General features: G+C 41.4%; 1 protein-coding gene across 1 annotated transcript in view; it reads right to left on the minus strand.

The window, feature by feature from the left end:
* RASSF1 (Ras association domain family member 1) overlaps positions 1–24,474 on the minus strand; it is a 37,843-nt gene extending 13,369 nt beyond the window's left edge. Inside the window, exons 1-2 of the mRNA XM_043978013.1 lie at positions 23,741–24,474; positions 16,430–16,536 (exon numbers count right to left, since the gene is read on the minus strand). Coding sequence (XP_043833948.1) covers positions 16,430–16,536; positions 23,741–24,071 — 438 coding nt within the window. The 5' untranslated portion in view covers positions 24,072–24,474. The remainder of the gene's footprint in view (positions 1–16,429; positions 16,537–23,740) is intronic.
* Positions 24,475–24,786: the final 312 nt, after the last annotated feature.

Here is a 24,786-nt window from a genome sequence, read left to right on the forward strand (position 1 = left end):
AGCAGGTTCTACCTGGCTGCATGGCCATCTGTGGTCAGTGATCACCACTGGCCACACCCTGAGAAGGTGTGTGTCCACGAGATGAATCTAGTTTCTTTTTGTCCGTTAATATCATTACATTTTCCTTTCTTTATTTCCTGTTAGTAAATCCCATTAAGCTGGATCACAAATGAGTGAATTCTTTGGGGATTATGCTGAGACAGGAAGAAGCCAGGGGATTCGAAGTTGGGGAAGGGCACAAGACCCAAGGGTTATCTGGAGGAAAATAATCCAGCCCATAAGACTTTATTTTTGCCTTTGGTTATTAAAAACATGTTTTACTGATGCCTTTCATCTATGCATCACAGCCATTTCAATGCCTCCTTTGGACTGAATCCTCCCTTGTGATGAAGGAAAATGATTAAGCAAAGAAAAATCTGAAACAGTGACTACATGTGAAATATAAACATGTGGAAATGTCTATATTATTCTTTCCTAGTTCTCTCCTGCCTGTCAGGAGGGGTAGGGTGGGGGGGGGGAAGAAGGTATGTTTTATTATCTATTCTCCAGGATCACCACTGGTTTTTTTTTTTCAATTACTCAGCGGTCAGCTTCCTTTAGTGATCTTTTTTCATTTACATTGTTGTAATTTACATTGTTCATTTACATTGTCCTACTCTATATCAGTCCATAGAAATCTTCCCATGTTTCTCTGAAACCTTCATAGTTATCAGTACATACTCCAGTTTTTTTCTGCCATTCCACATTTAATGAGTCCCCAATTTCTTTCTGGTTCCTTGAATAATGAATGATGCTATGAAATTTTGTGTGTGTGTGTGTGTGTGTGTGTGTGTGTATATATATATATATATGTATATATATATATGTGTGTGTATATATATATATATATATATATATATATATATATATATATATATATATATATATATACCTATGCATCTTTTACTTTCTTGGTATATGGGCAGTTGCAGGATCCCTGATTCAAAGAGTATGGACAGTTTAATTACTTTTCATTCATTCCAAATTGTTATCCAGAATGGTTGGGTCACTTTAAAGCTCCACCAATAGGATATGGGGCATGTCTACCTTTCCATAGTCCCTCCAGCATGGACTCTTCCCATCTTTTGCCATTTTTACCAATTTGCATGGAGTTGTTTTGAGTTATATTTCCCTTACTCTGAGGGCGGAGCCAAGATGGCAGAGGAAAGGCATTAAGCACTCAGAGTTCCTGACACAATTACATTTCCCTTACTCTAAGTTATTTGGAGCATGTTTTCATGAGATCATTATTATCGTTTGCAATTCTTTTGAGTGCTGTTTATACCCTTTAACAACTAATCAATTAGGGATCCTCTAGACTTTAAAATGCAGAAAGTATGCATGCTTATGATGGCTGAGAAAGCAAGGTACCTTTTGTGCATTTGTAGTTTGAAGTTTGAAGTTCAAACTTCAAGTCCCACGAGGTGCCTTGAAGAAAGCAGCCCCATAGAAGTTGTTCTAAATCTATTGTTAGTACATAAACACTGTCTGCTATAGACCCTGGTCACATCAAGTGCCCACTCTAATACAGAACTCCCAGCAACTGATTTCATTAAAGGTTAATTTTGGGGGCAGCTAGGTGGCACAGTGGATAAAGCATCAGTCCTGGACTCAGGAGGACCTGAGTTCAAATCCAGCCTCAGACACCTGACACTTACTAACTGTGACCCTGGGCAAGTCACTTAACCCTCATTGCCCTGCAAAAAGAACCCCCAAAATCAAACCAAACCAAACCAAACCACTACCACCAACAACAAAGGTTAACTTTAGCCATGGTTAACTGTTGTACTACCCTAAGCCAACTCTGTCAATCTCAATGGGAAGGTGACCAATGAGAAAAAGGGAAATGTGTGCTAGAGATCTGAACTTCATAGAGGCACCACTTTCCCTAATGTTGGGATGCTCCACACGTGTAGCCAAGTATCTGCTCCATGTGTGAGCCTTCATCTAGGTATGTCTTACTCTATGACATTCTGGCTGAGGCTATGGTGCCAATTTCAAGTTCCTTATGGATCTGGGATAGGATCAACAGACACTCCACTAGATATCTCTGTACTCATCTTCCTTGTGTTTGGAAAGAGAATAAACTCAGGGTACTTTTATTTCATTACAATATCCTGGCGGAGGGGGTAAGCCTTGGTCAACTTAAACTCATCCCCTCCTATGGCTAGCAAACTCTCATCTCTTCTTCCTCTAATTCCTAATAATTTACCAGTCAAGGTGAAAGCCCTTTACCTTGTTACCACTTCTGAAACTTTCATTCTCACCCCCATTAATACTATACCTCCCTAGTCTTTATTTTGCTCAGTCCTACCCTTCCATTGTGTCCTCCAGGACACTATTCCATTGTTAATAAGCTTTTTCATTTTAACTGACCAACTACAACTTGGGGGAAGGCAAGCCGGTCTGGTTCAAGCAGTAAGGCTCTCTGGGGGGAAGAGACAAGAGGCAGTCTATGCCAGTTGAGTTAAACAACTGACCGTACCTTGACCACTACCTTCCCTTAGACCATGATGGAGATATCCCAGGATTCTGAGTCCAAAAACCCTGACCACTGGCTCCTGAATCCATCATTAAAGGGAGCAGTCCCTGTTTAAAAAAAAAGGGGGGGGGCAGCTAGGTGGTGCAGTGGATAAAGCACTGGCCCTGGATTCAGGAGTACCTGAGTTCAAATCTGGCCTCAGACACTTAACACTTAGTAGCTGTGTGACCCTGGGCAAGTCACTTAACCCCCATTGCCCCGTGGAAAAAAAAAGAGGGGGCGCTAGCCATCCTTGACACCAGCAACACCAAATCACTGACCAAGTGCTACTGATAAGTGGGTAATCTCAACAGTCCAGGGACAAGCCAAGCCTCCTAGTCCACTGGTTCCAGTCCAACCCCAACAGCCATCATCAGTGGAAGCAACTCTTGGGTAGATGTGACTTGGCAACTTTCTGTGTGGATACTCCAGGTACTGAGGACTTTGAAAAGAAAGTTCTCACTACTAATGTCCTTGGCATTATCAAATTCAGCATCAGAAATGGATATTGTTTTATCAGTGGAAATATCATTAAAGAAGATGCATTGCCATCTGCTATGCTGGTGCACCCTGGTAATTATGGGGACCTCCTATCTACTTTGCAGCTGAAACTTCATTTCTATTCCCCTCCCCTCCCTATTAGTATGTAAACTCCCTGAGACTAGGGACTGTGCTCCATACAGACTAAATGCTTGGGGTAGCTAGATGGTGCAGTGGATAGAGCACTGGCCCTGGAGTCAGGAGGACCTGAGTTCAAATCCAACCTCAGACACTTAACACTTACTGGCTGTGTGACCCTGGGCAAGTCACTTAACCCCAATTGCCTCACCAAAAGAAAAAACAAAACCAGAATAAATGCTTAACAAATGCTTTTTCATTCATTCATCCTAGACGTCTTCCTTCTCTCCATGTTTTTGTAATCAATGAAAGCTGGCTCCCTCCATATGATACTGTGTCCTTTGCTATAATCTCTATGCTTCTTCTCAGAAGAGCAGGAGCAGGACCAATATTCTTTTTGTTCCTCACCTTTCCCTACAAATCTTCTTTCTGTCATCATTCAGCAACTTTCTATCTTTGAAATGTATTAGGACCAGATACTTTTTGGATTCACCGACAGGCCCCTATGTCAATTCCCTTATTCCTCTTGAAGTTCGGTGCCCGTCTCACTATGGTTCCTTCCACACCTCAAAACTCTTATGTCATCCCCTTTCTCTCCTCTTTTGTTTTAGGCTCCAAGAAGGGGGGCCTTTCTACCAGTCAAGGCCAATGACTCTACTAGTGTCTTTGATCCCATACCTTCTCCTTTCCTAGAGCAGCTTATTCCTTCAATTGATTTCCTTTCTCTCATCTTCAATCTCTCCTTGTCTATTGGTTCCTGTTGCCTACAAATAGGCCCTGAGATTCCCTAGCCTTGAAAAACTTTCATTTGACCCTTATGTCCCTTCAAGCTACAGTTCTCTGGCTCTTATTTTTATAGCTAATTGCCTAGAAAAAAATCATCTTCATATAAACACAAAAACAACAGCTATTGGGAGGGTGGGGAAGTCCTTATTAAGCAATAACTGCTAGGAAAACTGGAAAGCACTTTGGTAGAAAAGAGGCTTAGCCCAGCATCTTATAGGGGGCAGCTAGGTTGTACAGTGGATAGAGCACCGGCCCTGGAGTCAGGAGGACCTGAGTTCAAATCTGGCCTCAGACACTTAACACTTACTAGCTGTGTGACCCTAGGCAAGTCACTTAACCCCAATTGCCTCACAAATAAAAAAAAAAGAAAGAAATAGAGAAAGACCAGCATCTTATATACCACATCTTATATACCAACCTGAATTTAAAAGTCACACCATAAAAAAAAATCAGAGGAGAATAGAATTACTTTTAAAGTCTGTGGTTGGGGAAAAAAAAGTCTGTGGTTGGGAATAGGAGAAATTATTCACCAAACAAGGAATATAAGGTATTACAAAAGACATAAAAGATCATTAAAATGACAGAATTCTTCATGCTGTCCTCTTAACTGGAAGTTCTCACTTAAATTAGAGAAAATTAAAAAGCTTTTGCACAAACAAAATCAATTTAGCTAAAATCAGAAGCTGTCATGTGGGGAAACATCTTTGTATTAAATATTGTTAAATATAGAATGCCCAAGATGTGTAGGCAATTGACAAAAATATTTAACACTGACAGCAGGGATCTCTTAACATTTTTTGTATCGTGGGCCCCCTTGGTGAAATGTGTGGATACCTTCTCAGAATAATATTTTTAAAGGCATGAAATAAAACACAGGATTATAAAGGAAACCAATTATACTGAAATACAGTTATCAAAATAATTTTTTTAAAAAGTTCACCTAGATTAAGGACCTCTGATCTAGAACCATTCCACAATGGCGAAGACACTAGAGTTTTCAAAAGACTTATGAATTATAAATGAATTAATGAAAACGTGCCCCAAATCATAAATATTAAGGGAGATCCAAAACAAAACAAGTCAGAGGTTTCATCTCACATCATGAAAATTAGCAAAAAAATGACAAAAGATTGGAACTGTCAGTGCTGGAAGGAATACTGATGCTCTGTTGGTGGAGATGTGAAGTGATCTGACCATTCTAGATATCAGTTCTGAATAATGCAGTAAGAGAAAGCATGCTTCCATTCCCCAATTCTAGTTCTAGAAATGCCACTATAGGAAGAAGATGAAAGAGAAAATAAAGACACAAACACAGGCAAAGAGGAGACAAAACTGTCCTTATTTGCTAATGATATGGTGGTTTTATCTAGATAACCCCAGAGAATCAGCAAGTTGTTGTGGTTTGATGCAACCTTCGGGGCCCCAAATGGTTCAAATGGAAGGACTGATGTATGGATAAGGGTAGAAGAGAGACAACAGAATCTGGACACTGAACTGGAGGCCTCAGAGCTATCCTTGATGTCACTACCCCGGTTTTGCGGACCTCTCTAAGGTCCTTGCTGTTACTACTGCTGTTCTTTGGCAATGAGTCCTTATCCCTTCTTCCGATGGTGGCACGCCCCCGTGTGGACAACTTTGGGATACAGCTTGTTCTCCACCGAGGTTAACAGCAAGTGTCTGCCTTTCCCTTTCACTTCCAGATGCTTTCTCAGTTCTTCTGTCATCTGGGTCAGATTCCACTTTGTAGCATATACACTGTCATCGTTTGCACGGTGTGTGGGCTCTACTTCACTGATCTGGAGAGCACTGGAATATAGGTGTAAAGCTGCACAGTGATTTTTCCTGATACTCAGGCATTGATCACGAATAGCCCTTGAGGCTTGATTCATGAGCTCTTGTGTTAGACAAAGCAGGCTGTAGGAACATTTTACAGCCAGGGACATGGTATGTTTCTGGTGGTTATCATCTAGGTCTTTCTCTATCTTGGCCACGACATAGCTCATGAGCTTCCCATTCTCACCCTCAGAAAGTAAGAGAACTGAGCCCATGATAAGCCATGGTAGAAAGAGTATTCCATCTCATAGTTTTCTGGAAAGTACAGTTGGTTACTGTTGCTTCTTTATCAGGTCTCCTGTCTGGGAAGGGGATGGAGTAAAAAGAGAGACCAAGTCAGCCTCTGGACTGTGGTATCTCTTCGGAGAAGCCAAGAGACCACCAGTCTACAGTATGGTGAGATACTGTGAAATTTAGTGGGAGAAAGAGAGAGATGGGGACAAGACTAGAGAAGGCCATGGGGATGATTCTTACCCTCATGGAAGAATTATGGAAGGGACCCTAGTCAGCTCCTTCCCACCTTGGACCCTTTCTCTTAACAAATAAACTGAGACAATCACAGGATACAAAACAAAGTAAAAATCATCAGCATTTGTATATAGCAATAACAAAATCCGGAAGGACATCATAGAAAGGAAAGTCTTGTTTAAAACAACTATACAATACACAAGCTATCAAGGAGTCAATCTATGAAGGCACAATTAAGAGCTGTTTAGATAACAATTACAAAAACACTCCCCAAATAAATAAAGAACAACTTAAATAAATAACTGGAGGGTTATTCAGTGCTAATGGCTGGGCCACACCAGTGTAATAAAAATTATACTACTTAGGTTAATTTACAGGGTTAAGGCTTTATCAATTAGATTTCCAAGGGGATACTTTATAGAGCTAAAAATATACAGAATAGCAAATACTACAAAAATGAGAACGACATTCATTTAGAAGAACAAAACATCTGGAATCTCAAGGGAAATAGCGAAATGCAGGAATGAAGGAACAACAGTGCTTCTGTTGTATCATAAAATAGTTCTATTGTACTATAAAACAGTAATCATTGACATTATTTGGTCCTTGATAAAAATAGAGAAGCAAAGCAGTAAAACCAACCAAATAAAGAAGAATCAGAAACACTTTAACACAGTGCTCAATGAACTCAAGACAATAAATTATTTGAAAGAACTCCATACTTGAACAAGAAATGCTGGGAAAACTAGAAAGCAGTCTAACTGAAATTAGGTTTAGACCAGTAATTTACACTGTACCCCACAATAAACTCAAAATGCATATGCAACTCGAATATTAAAAGTCATTGCACAAAAAAGAAAGAAAAGAATAGGACCCAATGAAGTACATCTTTCAGAGCTAAGGGGGGTGGAGGTGGGGAGTCTTTACAAAACAAGGCATAAAGAAGATCACAAATGACAAAATGACTTCAATTGTATGAAATATAAAGTTTTAGCATGAACTAAATCAATGCAACTAGGACAAGAAAGGATGCTTTAAGCGATCAAGACACAACACTTTGCAGCAAATCTCTCTGGCAAGAGTCTGAAATCCAAAATATATAGGGAACTAATAAGACCAAGAGCCATTTCCCACTGAATAAGTGATCAAAGAATAGGACCAAACAGTTCTCAAAAGAATCAGAAACTATTAAAATCATGAAAGACTGTTCTAAATTATTAATAAGAGAAATGCAAATCAAAGAATTCTGAGTTTTCACTTTATACCAAGCAAGTTAAAAGTGACAAAAAACAGGAATAGTCAGTGTTGGGTAGGCTGTGTAAAGACAGGTATACTGATGCTCTACTGGTGGAACTGTGAAGCAATCCAATTATAATTATTCTGGAAAGTTAATTTGAATTATACTAATAAAGTGACTAAAATGTCTACACACTTTGACCCAGGGCTTCTGTTGCTAAATACATGTCCCAAAGAGGTCAAAGATAAAAAGAACAGCCCAATATACACCAAAAAAACCCCAAACCACTCACAACAGCAAATTTAAAAAATAAAACAAAGAACTGGAAACAAAGCAGATGCTCATCAAATTTTTTTTTTTTTTGGTGAGGCAATTGGGGTTAAGTGACTTGCCCAGGGTCACACAGCTAGTAAGTGTTAAGTGTCTGAGGTCGGATTTTTGAACTCAGGTACTCCTGACTCCAGGGCCGGTGCTCTATCCACTGCGCCACACCTAGCTGCCCCTAGATGCCCATCAATTTTAAAACAAATTCTCACACAATAATGTAATGAAATATTATTGTATTATACAACATAGTGAATATGAAGACTACAGAGAAGCATGGAATAATTTATAAGAACTGATACAAAGTGAAGTAGACAAAACCAGAAAGACAATAAACACAACTACAACAATGTAAGTTGCAAAATAAACAAAGAAAAATAAAGAAACAAAAACATTCCTGCATGCTATTCAATTATACTGACAAAGCTTGGGCCCAGAGAAGAGATGAGAAAACATACCTCCCTCCCTTCTTTGCAGAGCTGTGTGTGCAGCATATTGCATATATTGTCAGACTTGGTTGATATGTTGGTTAGTTTTGCTGCATTGCTTTTATTCCTCTGTTTGATGGCTCTTTAGATAGGGGAGGGAGGATGGATATATTTGGAAGTGAAAATGGTTTAAAAAGAAAAAGTTATCAGTCAAAAAAAAAAGTTATCAGTCAAGTTTTTAAAAAATCTTTTTCTGAATTATACAAGAAAAGTGAACTAAATTTGTCCATAACCTTTGATTCAGCAATTCTATCACTAAGTATTTGCCCAAGAAAATTGAAGATTATGATAGAAGTTAAATATATATTCAAATATTTCAAGCAGCACTTTTTGTGGTAGTACAGAACTGGAAACAAATCTGGTGCCCATTGAATGGGGAATGGTTGAAAAAGCTGTGTATATATGAATGTAATGGAATGTTATTGTGCAGAAAGAAATGAAGAATATAGGAAATTCAGAGAAACACAGGAAGATTTGTATGAGTCAATGTATAGGTACTATACTAGCAATTAGGGATACACACACACAAAAGGCAGCTAGGTGATAAACTACTGGGCCTTGAGTCAAGAAGATCTAAGTTCAAATCTAGCTTCAAACACAAGCTGTATGACTCTGGGCAAGTCATTTAACTTCTATCCACCTCAGTTTCCTCAAGTGTAAAATGGGGATAATAACACCTACTTCCCAAGTATGTGTTATGAGGATCAAATGAGATCAAATTTAGGAAGCGCTTAGCACAGTGCATGGAACATAAGTCATTTAATAAATGCTTGTTCCCTCCTTCCCACAAAGAACCTTATAGTCCACTGAGTTAGATCCATCCTCTCAGTAGAGAAGTGGTAGCCTAGGTATGAATTGTTACACATGCAGTCAGATGCATTTGTGCTGGGTTGTATTATTTGCCACTTTTGAAAGAGAAGCTTGGGGAAGGTGTTGTTATTGGGAAGTGACAGCAGTACATATATACATACATGCATACATGCACACATACATACATAATTCATTTTGTCAGGATTTTTTTTTGTAGGGCAATGAGGGTTAAGTGACTTGCTCAGGGTCACACAGCTAGTAAGTGTCAAGTGTCTGAGGCCATATTTGAACTCAGGTCCTCCTAAATCCAGGGCCAGTGCTCTATCTACACTGCACCACCGAGATGCCCCTCATAATTCATTTTGAACTTTAATATATAAAGACCAAAAAAAAAATCCAACACATCTCTATGTACATAGCACAACATAAAAAGAGGATTCACAAAAAATGAATTTGCATTTCAGTTTAGTTTTTTGGAAAGTAATATAATAAGTACTACACGTAATTTTCTTTTTTTTTTTTACACATTTTTCAAAAACTACTCTACTTTCCATGCTGTCTTCTAAATCTTCTTTTACTCTCTGCCTTTGCACTTTTAGTATTTTTTCCCTCCCCTCTCATCCTCCCCTAGAGATAGCTACCATTAGACACAAATATGTATGTGTATATGGAACCAGACTATATGTACTTCTATTTGCCGGTTCTTTCTCTGGAGACAAATAGCATCTTCTTTCATAGGTCCTTTGCAGTTGATTTCAATATTTATAATATGCAAAATGACTTAGTTGCTCAAAGCTGTTCTTAAAATAGTATGGCTGTTACTGTTCTCTTCTGCTTCTTTCACTTTTCATTATTACGTGCAAGTTTTTCCATGTATTTCTAAAATCAAGGAGCTTATCATTGCTTATAGCACTGTAGTATCCCATCACGACCATATACCACAACTTGTTTAGCCATTCCCCAATTCAAGGGCATCCCCACAATTTTTAGTTCCTTGCCACCACACACACACACACACACACACACACACACACACACACACACATACTATATATGTGTGTGTGTGTGAATGTATATATGTATATATATATGTGTGTGTATATATGTATATATATATGTGTGTGTATATATATATATATATATATATTTTTTTTTTAATCATCAATAAAAAGTCATCTACCAAAATCCCATGTACTAATCTTCATGTACTAGGAATTCTAGTACATGGAGCAAATTCAGTTGAGTGGGAGGTGGAAGAGAAACAGACTTATAATACCCTGAACTGTTTGGTCCTCTGTGCTGGAGAACTCCAGGCCATACAAGACTAGGGTAGTCTGCCCCAAACAGGCACACTTTCTCTAATGCTATCCGGTAAAGTTGGCTTGGAGAGGGACAGGGGTGCTGAGATGGGGGTAGGGTATGCCTTTTCTCTAAAGAAGAGCACCTTTTAGTCCTCTGTTAGCCCAGTACCATTGAGTCAGCCATAACAAACACAGGACAGAAATTCAATGCTTACCACCCACTTCAGTGCCAACGGATGGAAGCAATTACCACTTTCCAACCAATGTTGGTGCCCTAAAGCAGTGACTCTGTGCTAATTATAGCTTTGTCATCTGCATGTCTTGACTCCACTTCCTCAACTCCTTTTGCAGTTGGATTTTCAATCTCTCCACTCCAATGAACCATTTTCTCTAGGGTCACCAATTATTTCAACTGCTTCACTGGTTAGCCTTTTCTCAGTCTTCATCCTCCTCATGCTCTTTGGAAGCGTCTGATACTGTTGACCACCCCATGTTCTGGGATATTCTCTCCTATCTTGGTTTCTGTGAAACAGTTGTTTTTTTTGTTTTTGCTTCTTTCTGTGTGACCACCCCCTTTTGGGTTTCAATGCTGGTTCACTGTCCATCACCCACACATTAAGCATGGTTTTGTTTTTTTGTTTGTTTTTTTTTTTGCTGGGTAGTGGGGGTTAAGTGACTTGCCCAGGGTCACACAGCTAGTAAGTGTCAAGTGTCTATGGTCAGATTTGAACTCAGGTCCTGCTAAATCCAGGGCCAGTGCTTTACCCACTGCACCACCTAGCTACCTAGCTGCTCCCTAGCATGGGTTTTCTTCAAGCTCCCAACTCTTCTTTCTCTATATTTCCTCTTCTGTTGATCTCATCTGCTTTGATGTGTCCAGGAACCAGCTCTAAACAAATAAGTCCTGGATCTGAATCTCCACCTGTAATCTCTTGAATCCTGTGTCAACAACTATCTCCTGGAGTTCCATCTAGATGACCCATAGTCAGCTCACATTAAACATGCACAACAACAAAACTCATTGTCTAATTATCTAAACTCACCCTTATTCTAAAATTTTCTATTTTTGTTGATGAAAACACCATGCTTCCAGTGATCCAGGTGTGTAACATTGGAGTCAGTCTTGGACTCACGCCTTTCCTTCCATCCCATTTGCTGATTCTACCTCCACAAAATCTATCCCTTTCTCTCTAGACACATTTCACTACCTTAAATCAGATCCACATCACTTCTTCTTCTTCTTCTTCTTCTTTTTCTTCTTCTTCTTCTTCTTCTTTTTTGATGAGGCAATTGGGGTTAAGTGACTTGCCCAGGGTCACACAGCTAATAAGTGTTAAGTGTGATTTGAACTCAGGTCCTCCTGAATCCCGGGCTGGTGCTCTATCCACTGCACCACCTAGCTGCCCCCCACATCACTTCTTGTATGGACTACTACAAAAGCTCCCTGTTGTCTCTCCCTGCTTTTGTTCTCTCCTCTTCCTAATATTTACTTCACTTAGTTGCCAAGATAACTTCTCTAAGGTACAAGTGTCACATCACTTTTAGTGTACTAGGGTAAGTAGGGAAGTCGGCTAACAACTAACATATATATATATATATATATATGTATGACCAAAAGTCATTCTCCAATAGATAAGTGGTCAAAGGATATGAACAAGCAATTCCCAAAAGAAGAAGTGCAAACTATTAACAACCATATGAAAGAATTCTCCAAACCACTAATAATAAGAGAACCAATAATAATTAGAGAAATATAAATCAAAATGGCCCTGAGGTTTTACTTCACTGGCTGCAAATTGGTAAAGATGATAAAAGAGGGGAATAGGGAATTTTTGGTGGAGCTGTGACTTAGTATGACCACTTTGGAAAGAAACTTGGAATCATGCAAATAAAATGCCCATTTCTCTCAAATGGGATTCGATTACTAGACTTCTATGACAAGGAAACAAATACTTATTAAGCATCTACTATGTGCTAAGTGCTTTACAAGGAGGGCATTGATAAGAAGAAAATATCCATATATACTAAAATATTTATAACAGTGCTTTTCGTGATAACAAAGAACTGGAAACAAAGTAGATGTCCATCGATTGGGGAATGGCTAAAAAAAGATTGTGGTACATGAATGTAATGAAATATTACTGTGCTGAGAGATACAAATTTGAAGAATACAGAGAAGCATGAACTGGTGCATGGTGGAATACACGGAGCCAGAAAACAATCTACACAATGAATATAACAATGCAAATGGAAAAAAACTAACAACTACAAAACAATCCAAAGAGAAAATGACAAAGAGTAAACATGGCTGCGAAAAAGGGATATGAAAAGATGCTTTCACTCATTCTTTTCCATAGGCTGGAGGCCCACAGATGGTGGTACATGACCCATATTTTCAGATTTTTTTTTTCTGCTATATCAATCAGTTTTGCTTTTTTTTTTATCTTGTTTTTCTTTAAGAAGACTATTTCTGGGGCAGCTAGGTGGCACAGTGGATAGAGCACTGGCCCTGGAGTCAGGAGGACCTGAGTTCAAATCTGGCCTCAGACACTTAACACTTACTAGCTGTGTGACCCTGGGCAAGTCACTTAACCCCAATTGGCTCACTAAAAAAACAAAAACACAAAAACAAAAACAAAAAAAAGGAAGACTATTTGTGGGGCAGCTAGGTGGCACAGTGGATAAAGTACCGGCCCTGGATTCAGGAGGACCTGAGTTCAAATCCGGCCTCAGACACTTGACACTAGCTGTGTGACCCTGGGCAAGTCACTTAACCCCCAATGCCCCGCAAAAAAAAAAAAGTTATCAGTAAAATTGATTTAATAAATCTTTCAGTTTGATTGCTGAGCTACCAGATTAGTGAAGAGGAGAACAGAAAAGGCACCGAAATATTGAAAAGGGACAAATGCTGTCTGGGTTTTCAAAAAAAGGGAAGAGAGTAGAATCTGCAAACCATTGACCAAGGAGTTTGACTTGATTCGTGGTAAAAAAAAAAAAAGAAAAAAAAAGCCATCTAGAAAAGGCAGCTACAATCACAAGGAGACAACATGACTTAGTCAAAAGCTAGTCATGCTAATGTGGAAATGTTTAACATGATTGTCCTGTATAACCTACATCAGATTGCTTGATGTCTTGGGAAGAGGGGAGGGAAGAGAAGGAAGGAGAAAAATCTGGAATTCAAAATCTTACAAAATTGAACGTTGAAAACCATCTTTTCATGTAATTGGAAAAAAGTAAAATAATTTTTTTTAAAAAGCAGGTCATTCTAGACTAACATCACACTTTTAAAAACAAGGTAATGCTGTAGATAGAGTTCACATTTAACTAAATCCCTCTTGTTCCTCTGGGGGAAAAGATGGAGTGAGGTGAACTAGATGATGGTACATGTAAAGACATTCAGAATCAGGTGAATGGCCAAATACAAAGAGTGGTCATTAAATCACTGTTCAGTGTCAATTTAGAAAGAGGCCCTCAAATGGAGTGACCATTGGAGTCAGACCAGGAATCTGTCCTTGATGAGATGCCATTTTTTTTGTTTTGTTTTTTGGGTGAGGCAATTGGGGTTAAGTGACTTGCCCAGGGTCACACAGCTAGTAAGTGTCAAGTGTCTGAGGCCGGATTTGAACTCAGGTCCTCCTGAATCCAGGGCTGGTGCTCTATTCACTGTGCCACCTAGCTGCCCTGAGATGCCATTTTTAACATTTGTATTAATGACTTGGAAGAGGCCTAGATGATATTTTTATCAAATATGTTGATGAAAAGAAGCTAAGGGGATAGCTAAAATATTAAATGACAGCATCCAATAAGATCTCAGCAAGTTAAAATACTGGGCTGACCATCTTAAATAGGATATGACTAAATATAAGTATTCTACTTGAATTTTAAAAAATCAAGTACACAAGTTTCACAAGTACAAGGTGAAGGAAGCACTGCTAAAGATCGCATTTCCTGTGAAAATGGTATGAAAATTTCAGTAGACTGCCAGCCCACTATTCATCAGCATAATATGGCAGTCAAAAAAGCTATTAATTGGAAATCTAGTAGGTGGCATGCAATGGAATATTACTGTGCTATACAAAACAGTATCAAGAATTCTGAGAATCTTGGGAAGATTTACACGAACAAATACAGAAAGCAACATGCAGAACTGAGGAAAAAAGCATACAACTGAAACTATGTGAATGAAGATAACAATAAAATTAAACTGAATGCTGAGTAATTATAATCCATAAGTTTGGTTTTGAAGAAGAGATGAGCAAAATGTACCCCCTCTTCCTTCACTGGAGAGGTGGAAGACTCTGAGTGTGGAATGTTGAATGTGCCATCAGATATAGCATGTTGGTTGTTTTTTACTGAATTGTTTTTTCTTTTTAAATGTTTGTCAACAGGGGCAGCTAGGTGGCGCAGTGGATAGAGCACTGGCCCTGGAGTCAGGAGGACCTGGGTTCAAATCCGGCCTCAGACACTTAACACTTACTAGCTGTGTGACCCTGGGCAAGTCACTTAAGCCCAATTGCCTCACTAAAAAAAAATAAACAAATTTAAAAAATAAATAAAAAACATGTTTGTCACAAAGGAGGGTTTGATGGGTACAGGAGGAGAGGAGGTGTCTATTTGGAAATGAATGTATTATCAAAATAAAATGCATCGATATAAAAAGAGTTGATAGTCTGCATTAAGAGAGGAAAACTGTCCAGGGGTGGAGGTGATAGTCTATCTCTTTGTGGTGCTGGGAAGATTACATTTGGAGCACTGTATTCCGTTCTGGGCAATACATTTGAGAAAGGACATTAATGAGTTACAGAGATGGGAGACCAAGATCACAGAAGAAACATTTGAGAGCAATGGACACGTTTATGATTGTACATATATAACCTCTATCAGACTGGTTGCTGTCTTGGGGAGGGAAAGGAGGGAGAGAGGAACATTCGGAACTCAAAATCCTATATAAATGAATGTTGAAAACGATCTTTACATATAACTGGAAAAAAAATACTATTAAGATTGGGAAAAAATGGGCATGTTTAATCTGGAGAAGACTTCAGGGCTATGCAAAAGCTGTCTTTGAGTATATGAAGGGTTTTTGTATGGGAAAAGGGATTGGACTTAATTGGCTTGGTTCCAAAGAACAGAACAAGGCCCAATAAGTAGAAACTAAAGAAACGTGGACTTAGGCTTGAAATAAGGAAAAGCTGGCTAAAAGAGGGAATATTTATCCCCAAATGTAATCTACTATCCCAGGATCTAGAGGATGACTACCCATTTGGTGTAGTGTAAAGGGGATCTTTATGGGCCTCAGTGGCCTGGATCATGCCTTGGTTCTGGGGTTAGTTGGACATACAGACTGGCATGGAGGCACACTCATCATAGTTCATCCCCAGGCTAACTGCCCTTCTGTGAGGGTAGCATACTACATTTCTAAGACCAGCTTTTCAAGAGAGAGCATGTTGGGGGCTGCTAGGTGGATAAAGCACCGGCCCTGGATTCAGGAGGACCTGAGTTCAAATATGGCCTCAGACACTTGATACTTACTAGCTGTGTGACCCTGGGCAAGTCACTTAACCCTCATTGCCCTGCAAAAAGAGAGAGAGAGAGAGAGAGAACATGTTGGACTGGGAGCTAGCAGAACTCAGCTCTTGTCATGCTCTGCTCTTGGCTTGTGTGATTTTAGGAAAGTCCCATTTCAGGAGTGTTCATTTCATAGGATGAAAGACTTTAGAATTCTAAGAGGGATCTACCTACCATCTAACTATGATATTCCAATCTTTTCATTTAGAATAGAGGAGGAACACGAGGTCAGAAAGTTTTAGTGATTTTCCCCTAAATTGTACAGGCAGAACATGGCAACACTGGGCTGTCAAACTCGAGGCTTCTGATAATAAATTCATTGCTTTTCCCACCAAATCCCAAGGGGAAGGCATTTCCCACAGCCCTCCAGCCTTTCCAACCCAGTCGTCCTGGCAATCCTAACACCCAATGCTACAGACCACCAAGATAATCATACCACATTGGTGTCTCTTTCCAAGGTAGGCTCCAAGCTCGGTTCACGGGGACCACAGCAGTCTAAGCGGATCAGGGCCCGGCATCGATAATGGCAAGTAAACTTGCAGTCTGGAGAGAGGAGGGAAAGATAGTGAGCTAAGGGACCATGCCCATTCCTTTTTCACCTCCCCAAACCCAGGAGCCAGAAATTCTCACATGGCTCTCTAGGTCCCCCTGGTGGACTGGCTGGGGAGAGCATATCCTGTCAAGGTACTGGGGACCAATGTCTCCACCTTCCACCTCCCCCCCCAACCCCCACCTCCTGCCCCAAGGGCTTCTGTACTCTCCTATCCTGGTTACACTTTAACTGAGGAAGAGAAAGAATGCCAGTAGTGTGGGTTCGGCTGTGTATTAATCCATTCACAAGCCGTAGTGAAACTGACAAGCCAATGATAGTCAAGGGCTACTGATATATTTACACACATAAAGAGACAGCACAAGCTGAGGAAGTTATATATCAGAGTAATATACGTTCCCAAGCTACTGATGAATATTAGGCTTAGTCACAATCTATCTTAATGTATTACCAGTCATACTGCTATAAACCGATACATAGGCACCCTGCTACATTCATAATCCACCCAATTATATAAGCTATATAAGCTACAGACATGTTTTTATTTATTTATTTATTTTTTGGCAGGGTAATGAGGACTGAGTGACTTGCACAGGGACACACAGCTAGTAAGTGTCAAGTGTCTAAGGCCGGATTTGAACTCAGGTCCTCCTGAATCCAGGGCCAGTGCTTTATCCACTGCATCACCTAGCTGCCCCAGGCTTATGTTATTTTAATGCCTTCATATGCAGATACGTGTCTTATTGATGGAGTACTCGACACATTCTTTCTTCCCAAATTAAATCGATTTATTTCAGAGACCCCTCCTTACATGAAAATTTCAGACTTCATAGGGAACCGATAAATGTACATATCACTCTTACACAGTTACATTTTGCATAGACATTATTACATAGCTAGGTGGCGCAACTGATAGAGTGCCAGGCCTGCAGTTTGGAAGGAAGACTTCTTCCTGAGTTTAAATCTGGCCTCACTTTCTAGCTTTTTTGACCCTGGGCAAGTCACTTAACCCTGTCTGACCTCTGTCTGCTGGAGAAGGAAATGGTAAATCACTCTAGTATCTTTGACAAGAAAATCCTAAACGGGGTCAAGAAGAGTCAGGCATGACTGAAAGGACTGAACAAAACCATGACTTTATACATGTGTACATCCTGATACTGTTGACACATGGTGATGCATTTATATGATATACTGTTGCACACACAATGACATACATATAGGCTGATACTGTCTAGTATATTCTGTGTGGACAGTAACATACTCTAACACTGGTTTTGCCCTTGTGTGTAGTTTCTCCATTGATAAGGGTTGTAACATCCATCCCTTCAATTCTGATTTCCTTCTAACCCCAAACTAGATAAGAGGATTTATACTCAATGGAATAGAAACCTTCCCCTGGACCTATTAGTAGTATCCCAGGGGTACCAATGTACCACTTGGACCATACCACCCTTATTCCACATTCTTGTTTCTGAACTAACCCATCTCTTGTGTCCAAATGTCCATTTCTCATACCCAAGGCATTGCTAACAACTTGGTCTGATTCCTTAGAGATTGTGGTGTTTCAGGAACTAGTCATTATCAGGAAAATACTGGTGCTTCAAAAGATGCCTTGCTGCAACAAAAAGCACTGTAACATCTCCCAAATGTGATCCAACTAAATGAATATTCCTGCCCCATTTTGACTTCTGCATCTGCTATCAGCACATCAGCAGCATCTGTTCAAGATTGCTAGAGAGACAGCCACAAAAAGATGGCTGTGAGATCAAAGAATGTTATCTTCTTGGGGCCAGGGATGGTTTCATTTTCGACTTTGTATCTCCAGTACCTAGCATGGCGTAGATACTTAATAAATGATTGTGGAGAATGACATAGTTTGGACAATATGTTTGTCCAAACCCTTTGCTTTTCCCATAGTGCCCACAGTGAGTGAGATCTCTTTCATGTTACTGTAGATTTCACTTCATTTTTTTTTTTAAAGAAAAATCCTTTCCCTCATGGGCAATATCATGGGCGAATGGCTATTTAGAAAACCTGTATATAGGGGCAGCTAGGTGGCACAGTGGATAAAGCACCAGCCATGGATTCAGGAGGACCTGAGTTCAAATCTGACCTCCGGTACTTGACACTTACTAGCTGTGTGACCCTGGAAAAGTCACTTAACCCTCATTGCCCTGCAAAAAAAAAAGAAAAGAAAAGAAAAAGAAAACCTGTATATAAACAGATAATCTTTTTGTTTAGACCCCACACAGAACATCCTTCATAGCACTGGTAAACATCTTAGGTGACTAACAATATTTCGTAATGATAAATAGTGGGAAACTGAGCAGTATTAATACCACAGTCCCATCTATCATACCGACCACAAGAGACACCTTCTTTGACTAGACCCTTTCAAGTTGCATTAAAAAAAAAAAGAAGAGAAAATAAAACCCCCAGAGACTGGAAACTCACACATTTGCTAAGTCTCTGGAGCCAAATGGCCACAAAGCCCATACAACTATAATCTTCTGTAGAAAATCACCTACAAAAGCCTGCCTGTTTCTTATTGATGTTTTCTTTATGACACTGGTAATCTAAGCATAGACCACTTTAATAAAAATAATATAAGGATGAGAAAGTAAGCATATTGCTTAGTGGTTGAAGATGCCATCTAGGTTCTTATTTTGAGGAAGGGGGAGGGGAAGGGGAAAAACCATTTAATCTTTTTGATCCTTTTGGAATCTTCCCTGAGATACTTTGAAAAAGCAATCCCAAGGGCAATTAAAATTACATCCTTCCCAGCATTTTTTTCATTTTCTCCAGTCATCATTTTAAAACAAATTAGTTTTTTAATTGAACTACACTTTTTAAATTATTTTTTATTTATTTATTTTTTTGGGGTGAGGCACTTGGGGTTAAGTGACTTGCCCAGGGTCACACAGCTAGTAAGTGTTAAGTGTCTGAGGCTGGATTTGAACTCAGGTATTCCTAACTCCAGGGCCAGTGCTCTATCCACTGCGCCACCTAGCTGCCCCTACACTTTTTTTAAAAATGGAATTTCATCATTTTTTCAGGTCAGCATTCTTTCCCTCCCCAACCCCTTTCCTCCATTGAGAAAGCAAGAAAAACAACAGTTATTAGAAACATATATAGTCAAGCAAAACAAATTCCCACATTGGCCATGTTCAGAAAGTTTCAATCTTCACTGTGAATTCACCCCACTTTTATATCTGGAGGTGCATGTTTCATCGTGATTCCTCTGTTATTGTGTTTGGTCCTTGAACTCAGGGCCATATCAACTCAACTTGGACTACCATGATAGACTCCTCCTGTCTGGTATCTCTGCTTAACATCTCTCCCCTCTCTTCTTCCTCCCCTCCCCACCAAAGGAACACAGCTGATCTCACAGTTGGGTTCTAATCATGACTGCCAATTCAATTCAAGTCATCATAATTGGAGAGAGAAGTGTTTACAAAGAAAGAATGAAATAGTCTCAGTTCTCAAGAAGTTTACATTCTACTGAGGAAATAACAATATGTCATAATTGGCTCTTGTCCTAATCTCCTTACAGACTCATTTTCTCAACAGCTTCCCACTATTTTGGAATTACTCAAAGTCTTTGTCTCCCTCCTCTGTGATGTTATACAAATGAGCTTGGACCCTAAAGAAGTATTGCTCTACACCTGCAAATAAATTAAGTGTGCTGGTGGCAATTTCTGGCCTCCTTATTTTACATCAGTTAGATTTCATTTAGAAACGGTGATTGTGGGGCAGCTAGGTGGCGCAGTGGATAAAGCACCGGCCCTGGATTCAGGAGGACCTGAGTTCAAATCCGGCCTCAGACACTTAACACTTACTAGCTCTGTGACCCTGGGCAAGTCACTTAACCCCAATTGCCTCACCAAAAAAAAAAAAAAAAGAATTAAAAAAAAGAAATGGTTATTGTCAATATCTTTACTTTTGTCCAGTTTCTATTTTTCAGAATCAACAGATTGTTTAAACAAGTTGGATTGAGACTGCTCTAATTGTCCAGACCTTTTTCATTTTTATTTCCTATTTTGACATTTACTTTGTCTTTTGTGCTAGGTATGTGATGTTCTCACCATACATACACTGATAGCAGATTTTGACCTGACTAATTTGAAATAACCAGTTATTTCCTGTTTGGTGAGATAGTATTTTGTTTTATTTTTAAATTATATCTTGGGCATTCAGAATTTATTCATAATGGTCAGAGTGAGGCTTTTGAGTAGCACACACATTTTTCTCTATGTTCATTTCTTGATCCAGAACCATATTTTCCAAGTGATTATCCTCCTCTTTACCTTTGTAATGAAGTCACTAAGTAATTCGTGTTGACTTATTTGTACAACTTGGCTTCTTCCTAGTATTTCTCTATTCTTTTTCTTGTATGAGAATTAGACATGTGGCTTTCATTGCTCAAGGTCTCACTTTCAACCTGAACTGCTGCAATGTCCTGTTTGTTATCTCTAACATCTCCCCCTTCTCTAATTCATTCTCCACACAGCAGTCAAATGGAAAGTCCTCACGCATGATCTAACAATGTCACTGATCTCGACCAAAAGCTGCAGGGGGGGCTCCTTATCACCTCCAGATTCGAATGTAAACTATTAGAGGCGGCTAGATGGTGCAGTGGATAAAGCACTGGCCCTGGATTCAGGAAGACCTGAATTCAAATCCAGCCTCAGACACTTGACACTTACTAGCTGAGTGACCCTGGGCAAGTCATTTAATCCCTCATTGCCCCACCAAAAAAAAAAAAAAAAGTAAACTATTTTTTGGCATTTCAAACCTTCACCACCTAGCTTCAGACTACAATCCTGGCTGTTACATCATCGCATCTCTTGTCTTGGCTTCTGCACAGGTTGTCTGTCCCCCTTTGCCTGGAGTGTACTCCTTCCTCACTTCTACCTGGGTCAGGTGACACCTCTTTCAGGAGGCCTCTGCTGATCTCCAAGTTCAAGGGAGCATGGATTCGATCTGGAAGGGACCTCTGGGGCCATGGAGTCTAACTCCCTCATTTTATAGGTGAGACCCAGAGGAGTTAAGTGACTTGCTACAGGGTTACACAGCTAACAGGGCAGCTAGGTGGTGCAGTGGATAAAGTGTCAGGCCTGGAGTCAGGAAGATTCATCTGAGTTCAAATTTGGCCTTAAGATATTTACCAGCTGGGGGCTGCTAGGTGGCACAGTGGATAGAGCATCGGCCCTGGAGTCAGGAGGACCTGAGTTCAAATCTGGCCTCAGACACTTGACACTTACTAGCTGTGTGACCCTGGGCAAGTCACTTAACCCTCATTGTCCCACCAAAACAAAACAAAACAAAGATATTTACAGGCTGTGTGACTTTGGCAAGTCACTTAATCCTTTTTGCCGCAGTTTCCTCATCTGTAAATGTGCTGGAGAAGGAAATGACAAAACCACTCTAGTATCTTTGCCAGGAAAACCCCAAATCAGGTCACAAAGAGTTGGATGAGGATTGAAATTTAGGTCTTTTTGACTCCAAATCTAGCCATCCATCCATTAGTTTACCAGTTGCCAGTTTCTGCTCCCTAATTAATTTGTGTTTGTTTCATGTGTATTTTTATTTACTGATTTGTAGGTGCCCCCCCCCACCAATCTATGCTTCTTATGGGGAAAGGTTTATTTTTATTCTTTGTATACCTACCACCTGTCACACTTCATGGCACACAGTAGGTGCCCAATGAATTGAATGTTGGCTGAATATCAAATGATTTCTGGTTCACTTATGCTCAGTCTGAGCACTGCAAAGATAAATGATCCAAATGTTACATTAAATGATATTTCTTGTTGCCTCTGGACACAAAATAAAATCACTCCCTTTATTTGCTTCTCTGAGAAGAAGCTATGAGCCATGGCTATGCTTAGATTGAATGCCCTCTTATTTTATTAATAGCTAGAGTATCAACACTGATGTGGTCCCCATTCTCCAATAATGTGTCAGCTCGTTAGTCATTGGGTAAAGATGACACTTAAAATATCAAGTTAATTTTACGTTTGTCCAAGAACTATGTGATTCCTAGCATCTTCTGTCCCCTTCCCCATAGATCTTCCATATTACTTGAGGAAGTTCTGGAAGGAAGGGGGTTCCACAGGACCCCCAAGCCATTTTCTGTGGGTCATTAAAGCAGAAAAACAAAACCCCAAAACAAAGCACTCAGTGGTCTTGTTTTCCTGTGAAGATCTTCTCTTTTCTTTCTCAGACCACATCACCAAGGCTGCATTCTGAATCTTTCTTGGTCTCCTCCATCCCACAATGAGGCGCTTGTGGTGGAGGGCACCAGTACCCAAATGCAGTAATGCCCTACTGAGTGTAACTACCAGGAAGAAGGCAAGACAACAGAAAACAAGTCAAAGCTGGGGGTGGGGGTGGGGCAGTGGAAGAGAAGTGTCTGGTCAGGCCAGCTTTAATTTATAGATAAGAATCAACTGGAGGGGCAGCTAGGTGGCACGGTGGATAAAGCACGGGCCCTGGATTCAGGAGTTCCTGAGTTCAAATCCGGCCTCAGACACTTGACACTAGCTGTGTGACCCTGAACACTTAACCCCTATTGCCCCGCAAAAAAAAAAAAAATTAAATTAAGGATCAACTGGAAATGAGCACAGTCGCTGTTTCTATGCAAATGTAGCTTAAAGTGCTTGCGGATGGTTTGTCCAGTAAGCGGGTTAAATATTTGCCCTGCAACGTAATGCAAGGCAACACTGCTAAGGTTCAGCAGCCAAGATCTTCCTGGGATTGGCCAAAGGTAAACTTCCAGGATAAATCAGACCGAACACCGAAGCTGTGGCTTCCACTGGTCTTGGGATGGTGGAGGTCTGGGGTGTGACCGCTGGCCACAGTCATCACCTCCCCCACTGTCATAGTGAAGGAGTGGGGGTGCTGGTCTTGATACGGAGGGAAAACCTATTGCAAATGTGAATCCAAGGCCCTTTCCTGACGGCCCGCGCCCCCCCCTTTCCCCCAGGCACTCTTACTGCACGTGCTGCTTGGGTACTGCAACTAACCTGAGTCAAGACGACGCACAGCTAGCTGCAAGTGCACCCCCAATCCCCACTCCCTTGGGATCTTAGACGTTCTCGCCCTTCTCCACACTTCCCAAGCCGTGCACCCGCAGCTCCCACGTGGTCACACTTGAGTAACCCCACCCTCGTATTTGGAGACCCCAGTACTTACGGACGCATTGAAGGCCCTTGCGAATGACACCCCAGATGAAGTCCCCGCAGAGGTCACACCAAGTGTGGGTGCCCGGCCCTGACGGGCGGAAGCAATGGCCTCGGCCCGGTCCGGCCGTGAGTCGGGGGTCGCTGTGGCCGCCCAGCAGACGGACTTGACGGCCTCGGGGCAGCACGTCTGGGCCGCGGCCCGGGGCGATGCGCAGTGCGTTGGCACGCTCCAGACGACCCGGACTCCGAGGGCCCGGGCTCCGGCCGGTTTCCAGCCCCCGCAGCCCGTTGGGGGTACGGACCAAGTTCCGGAGCTCGATCAGCTCCGGCTCCGCAGACATCGCTGCCTCTCCGAGGGTCCCGGGTCCCAGCTGTGGCCAAGCACGGAGCAGCGCAGCCCCTCTCTGGCCGGGCAGGGGGGATTCTTGTCTATTTTGGGCTCTCCTTCCCTCAGTGCTCTTCAGCTGGGACAGTTAGTTACTGCTTGGTTCTTCACTCCCTTCCCATCCTCCCCTCCCCCCCCCCCCAGCCTAAGTTCAGCCCCTCTCGGCCTTTGCCTGTAGTTCTGATTCTCTGTCCGTCTTGATCTTTGCCTCTCGGGCTCCGTGGGAGGCTCAGCCAGCACCGGGCACCCTGGCTCTCCGCCCCCTCGGCTGCCGGGGGCTCCCTCGCCTTGGCCCTGCCCCTCCTGGGATGGGTAGAAGTTTTTGCCGCCGCCTCCTCCCGTCTAGGCGTCCCAGTAGCCTCAGAGTAGCTGCAGGAGCACGATTAGGGCGGGGCCAGCCCTTCCAACTCCGAGCGCCTTAGGAGGCTGGAGTCCGCCCTCCCCCCTCCCCCCTCCCCCCCTTACCCCTTTCCCCCAGCCCCCGCCGAGACAGCTCGGGTAGTGCTTGACAAGCGGCCCCGCCCCACCCCAGGGGCCCTGCCTCGGTTTGCTGTGGTGTCCCGAGCCAAAGCCACGCAATGGAAACTAGTCTGGGAGGGGGCTGGCGGGACTCAGCCTTTGACTCGGGGGGCGGGAAACGAATGCAGGGAGGGACCAAATGGAGGGGAGGG

This window comes from Dromiciops gliroides, chromosome 1 (assembly GCF_019393635.1).
Source record: "Dromiciops gliroides isolate mDroGli1 chromosome 1, mDroGli1.pri, whole genome shotgun sequence".
Taxonomy (NCBI): Eukaryota; Metazoa; Chordata; class Mammalia; order Microbiotheria; family Microbiotheriidae; genus Dromiciops; species Dromiciops gliroides.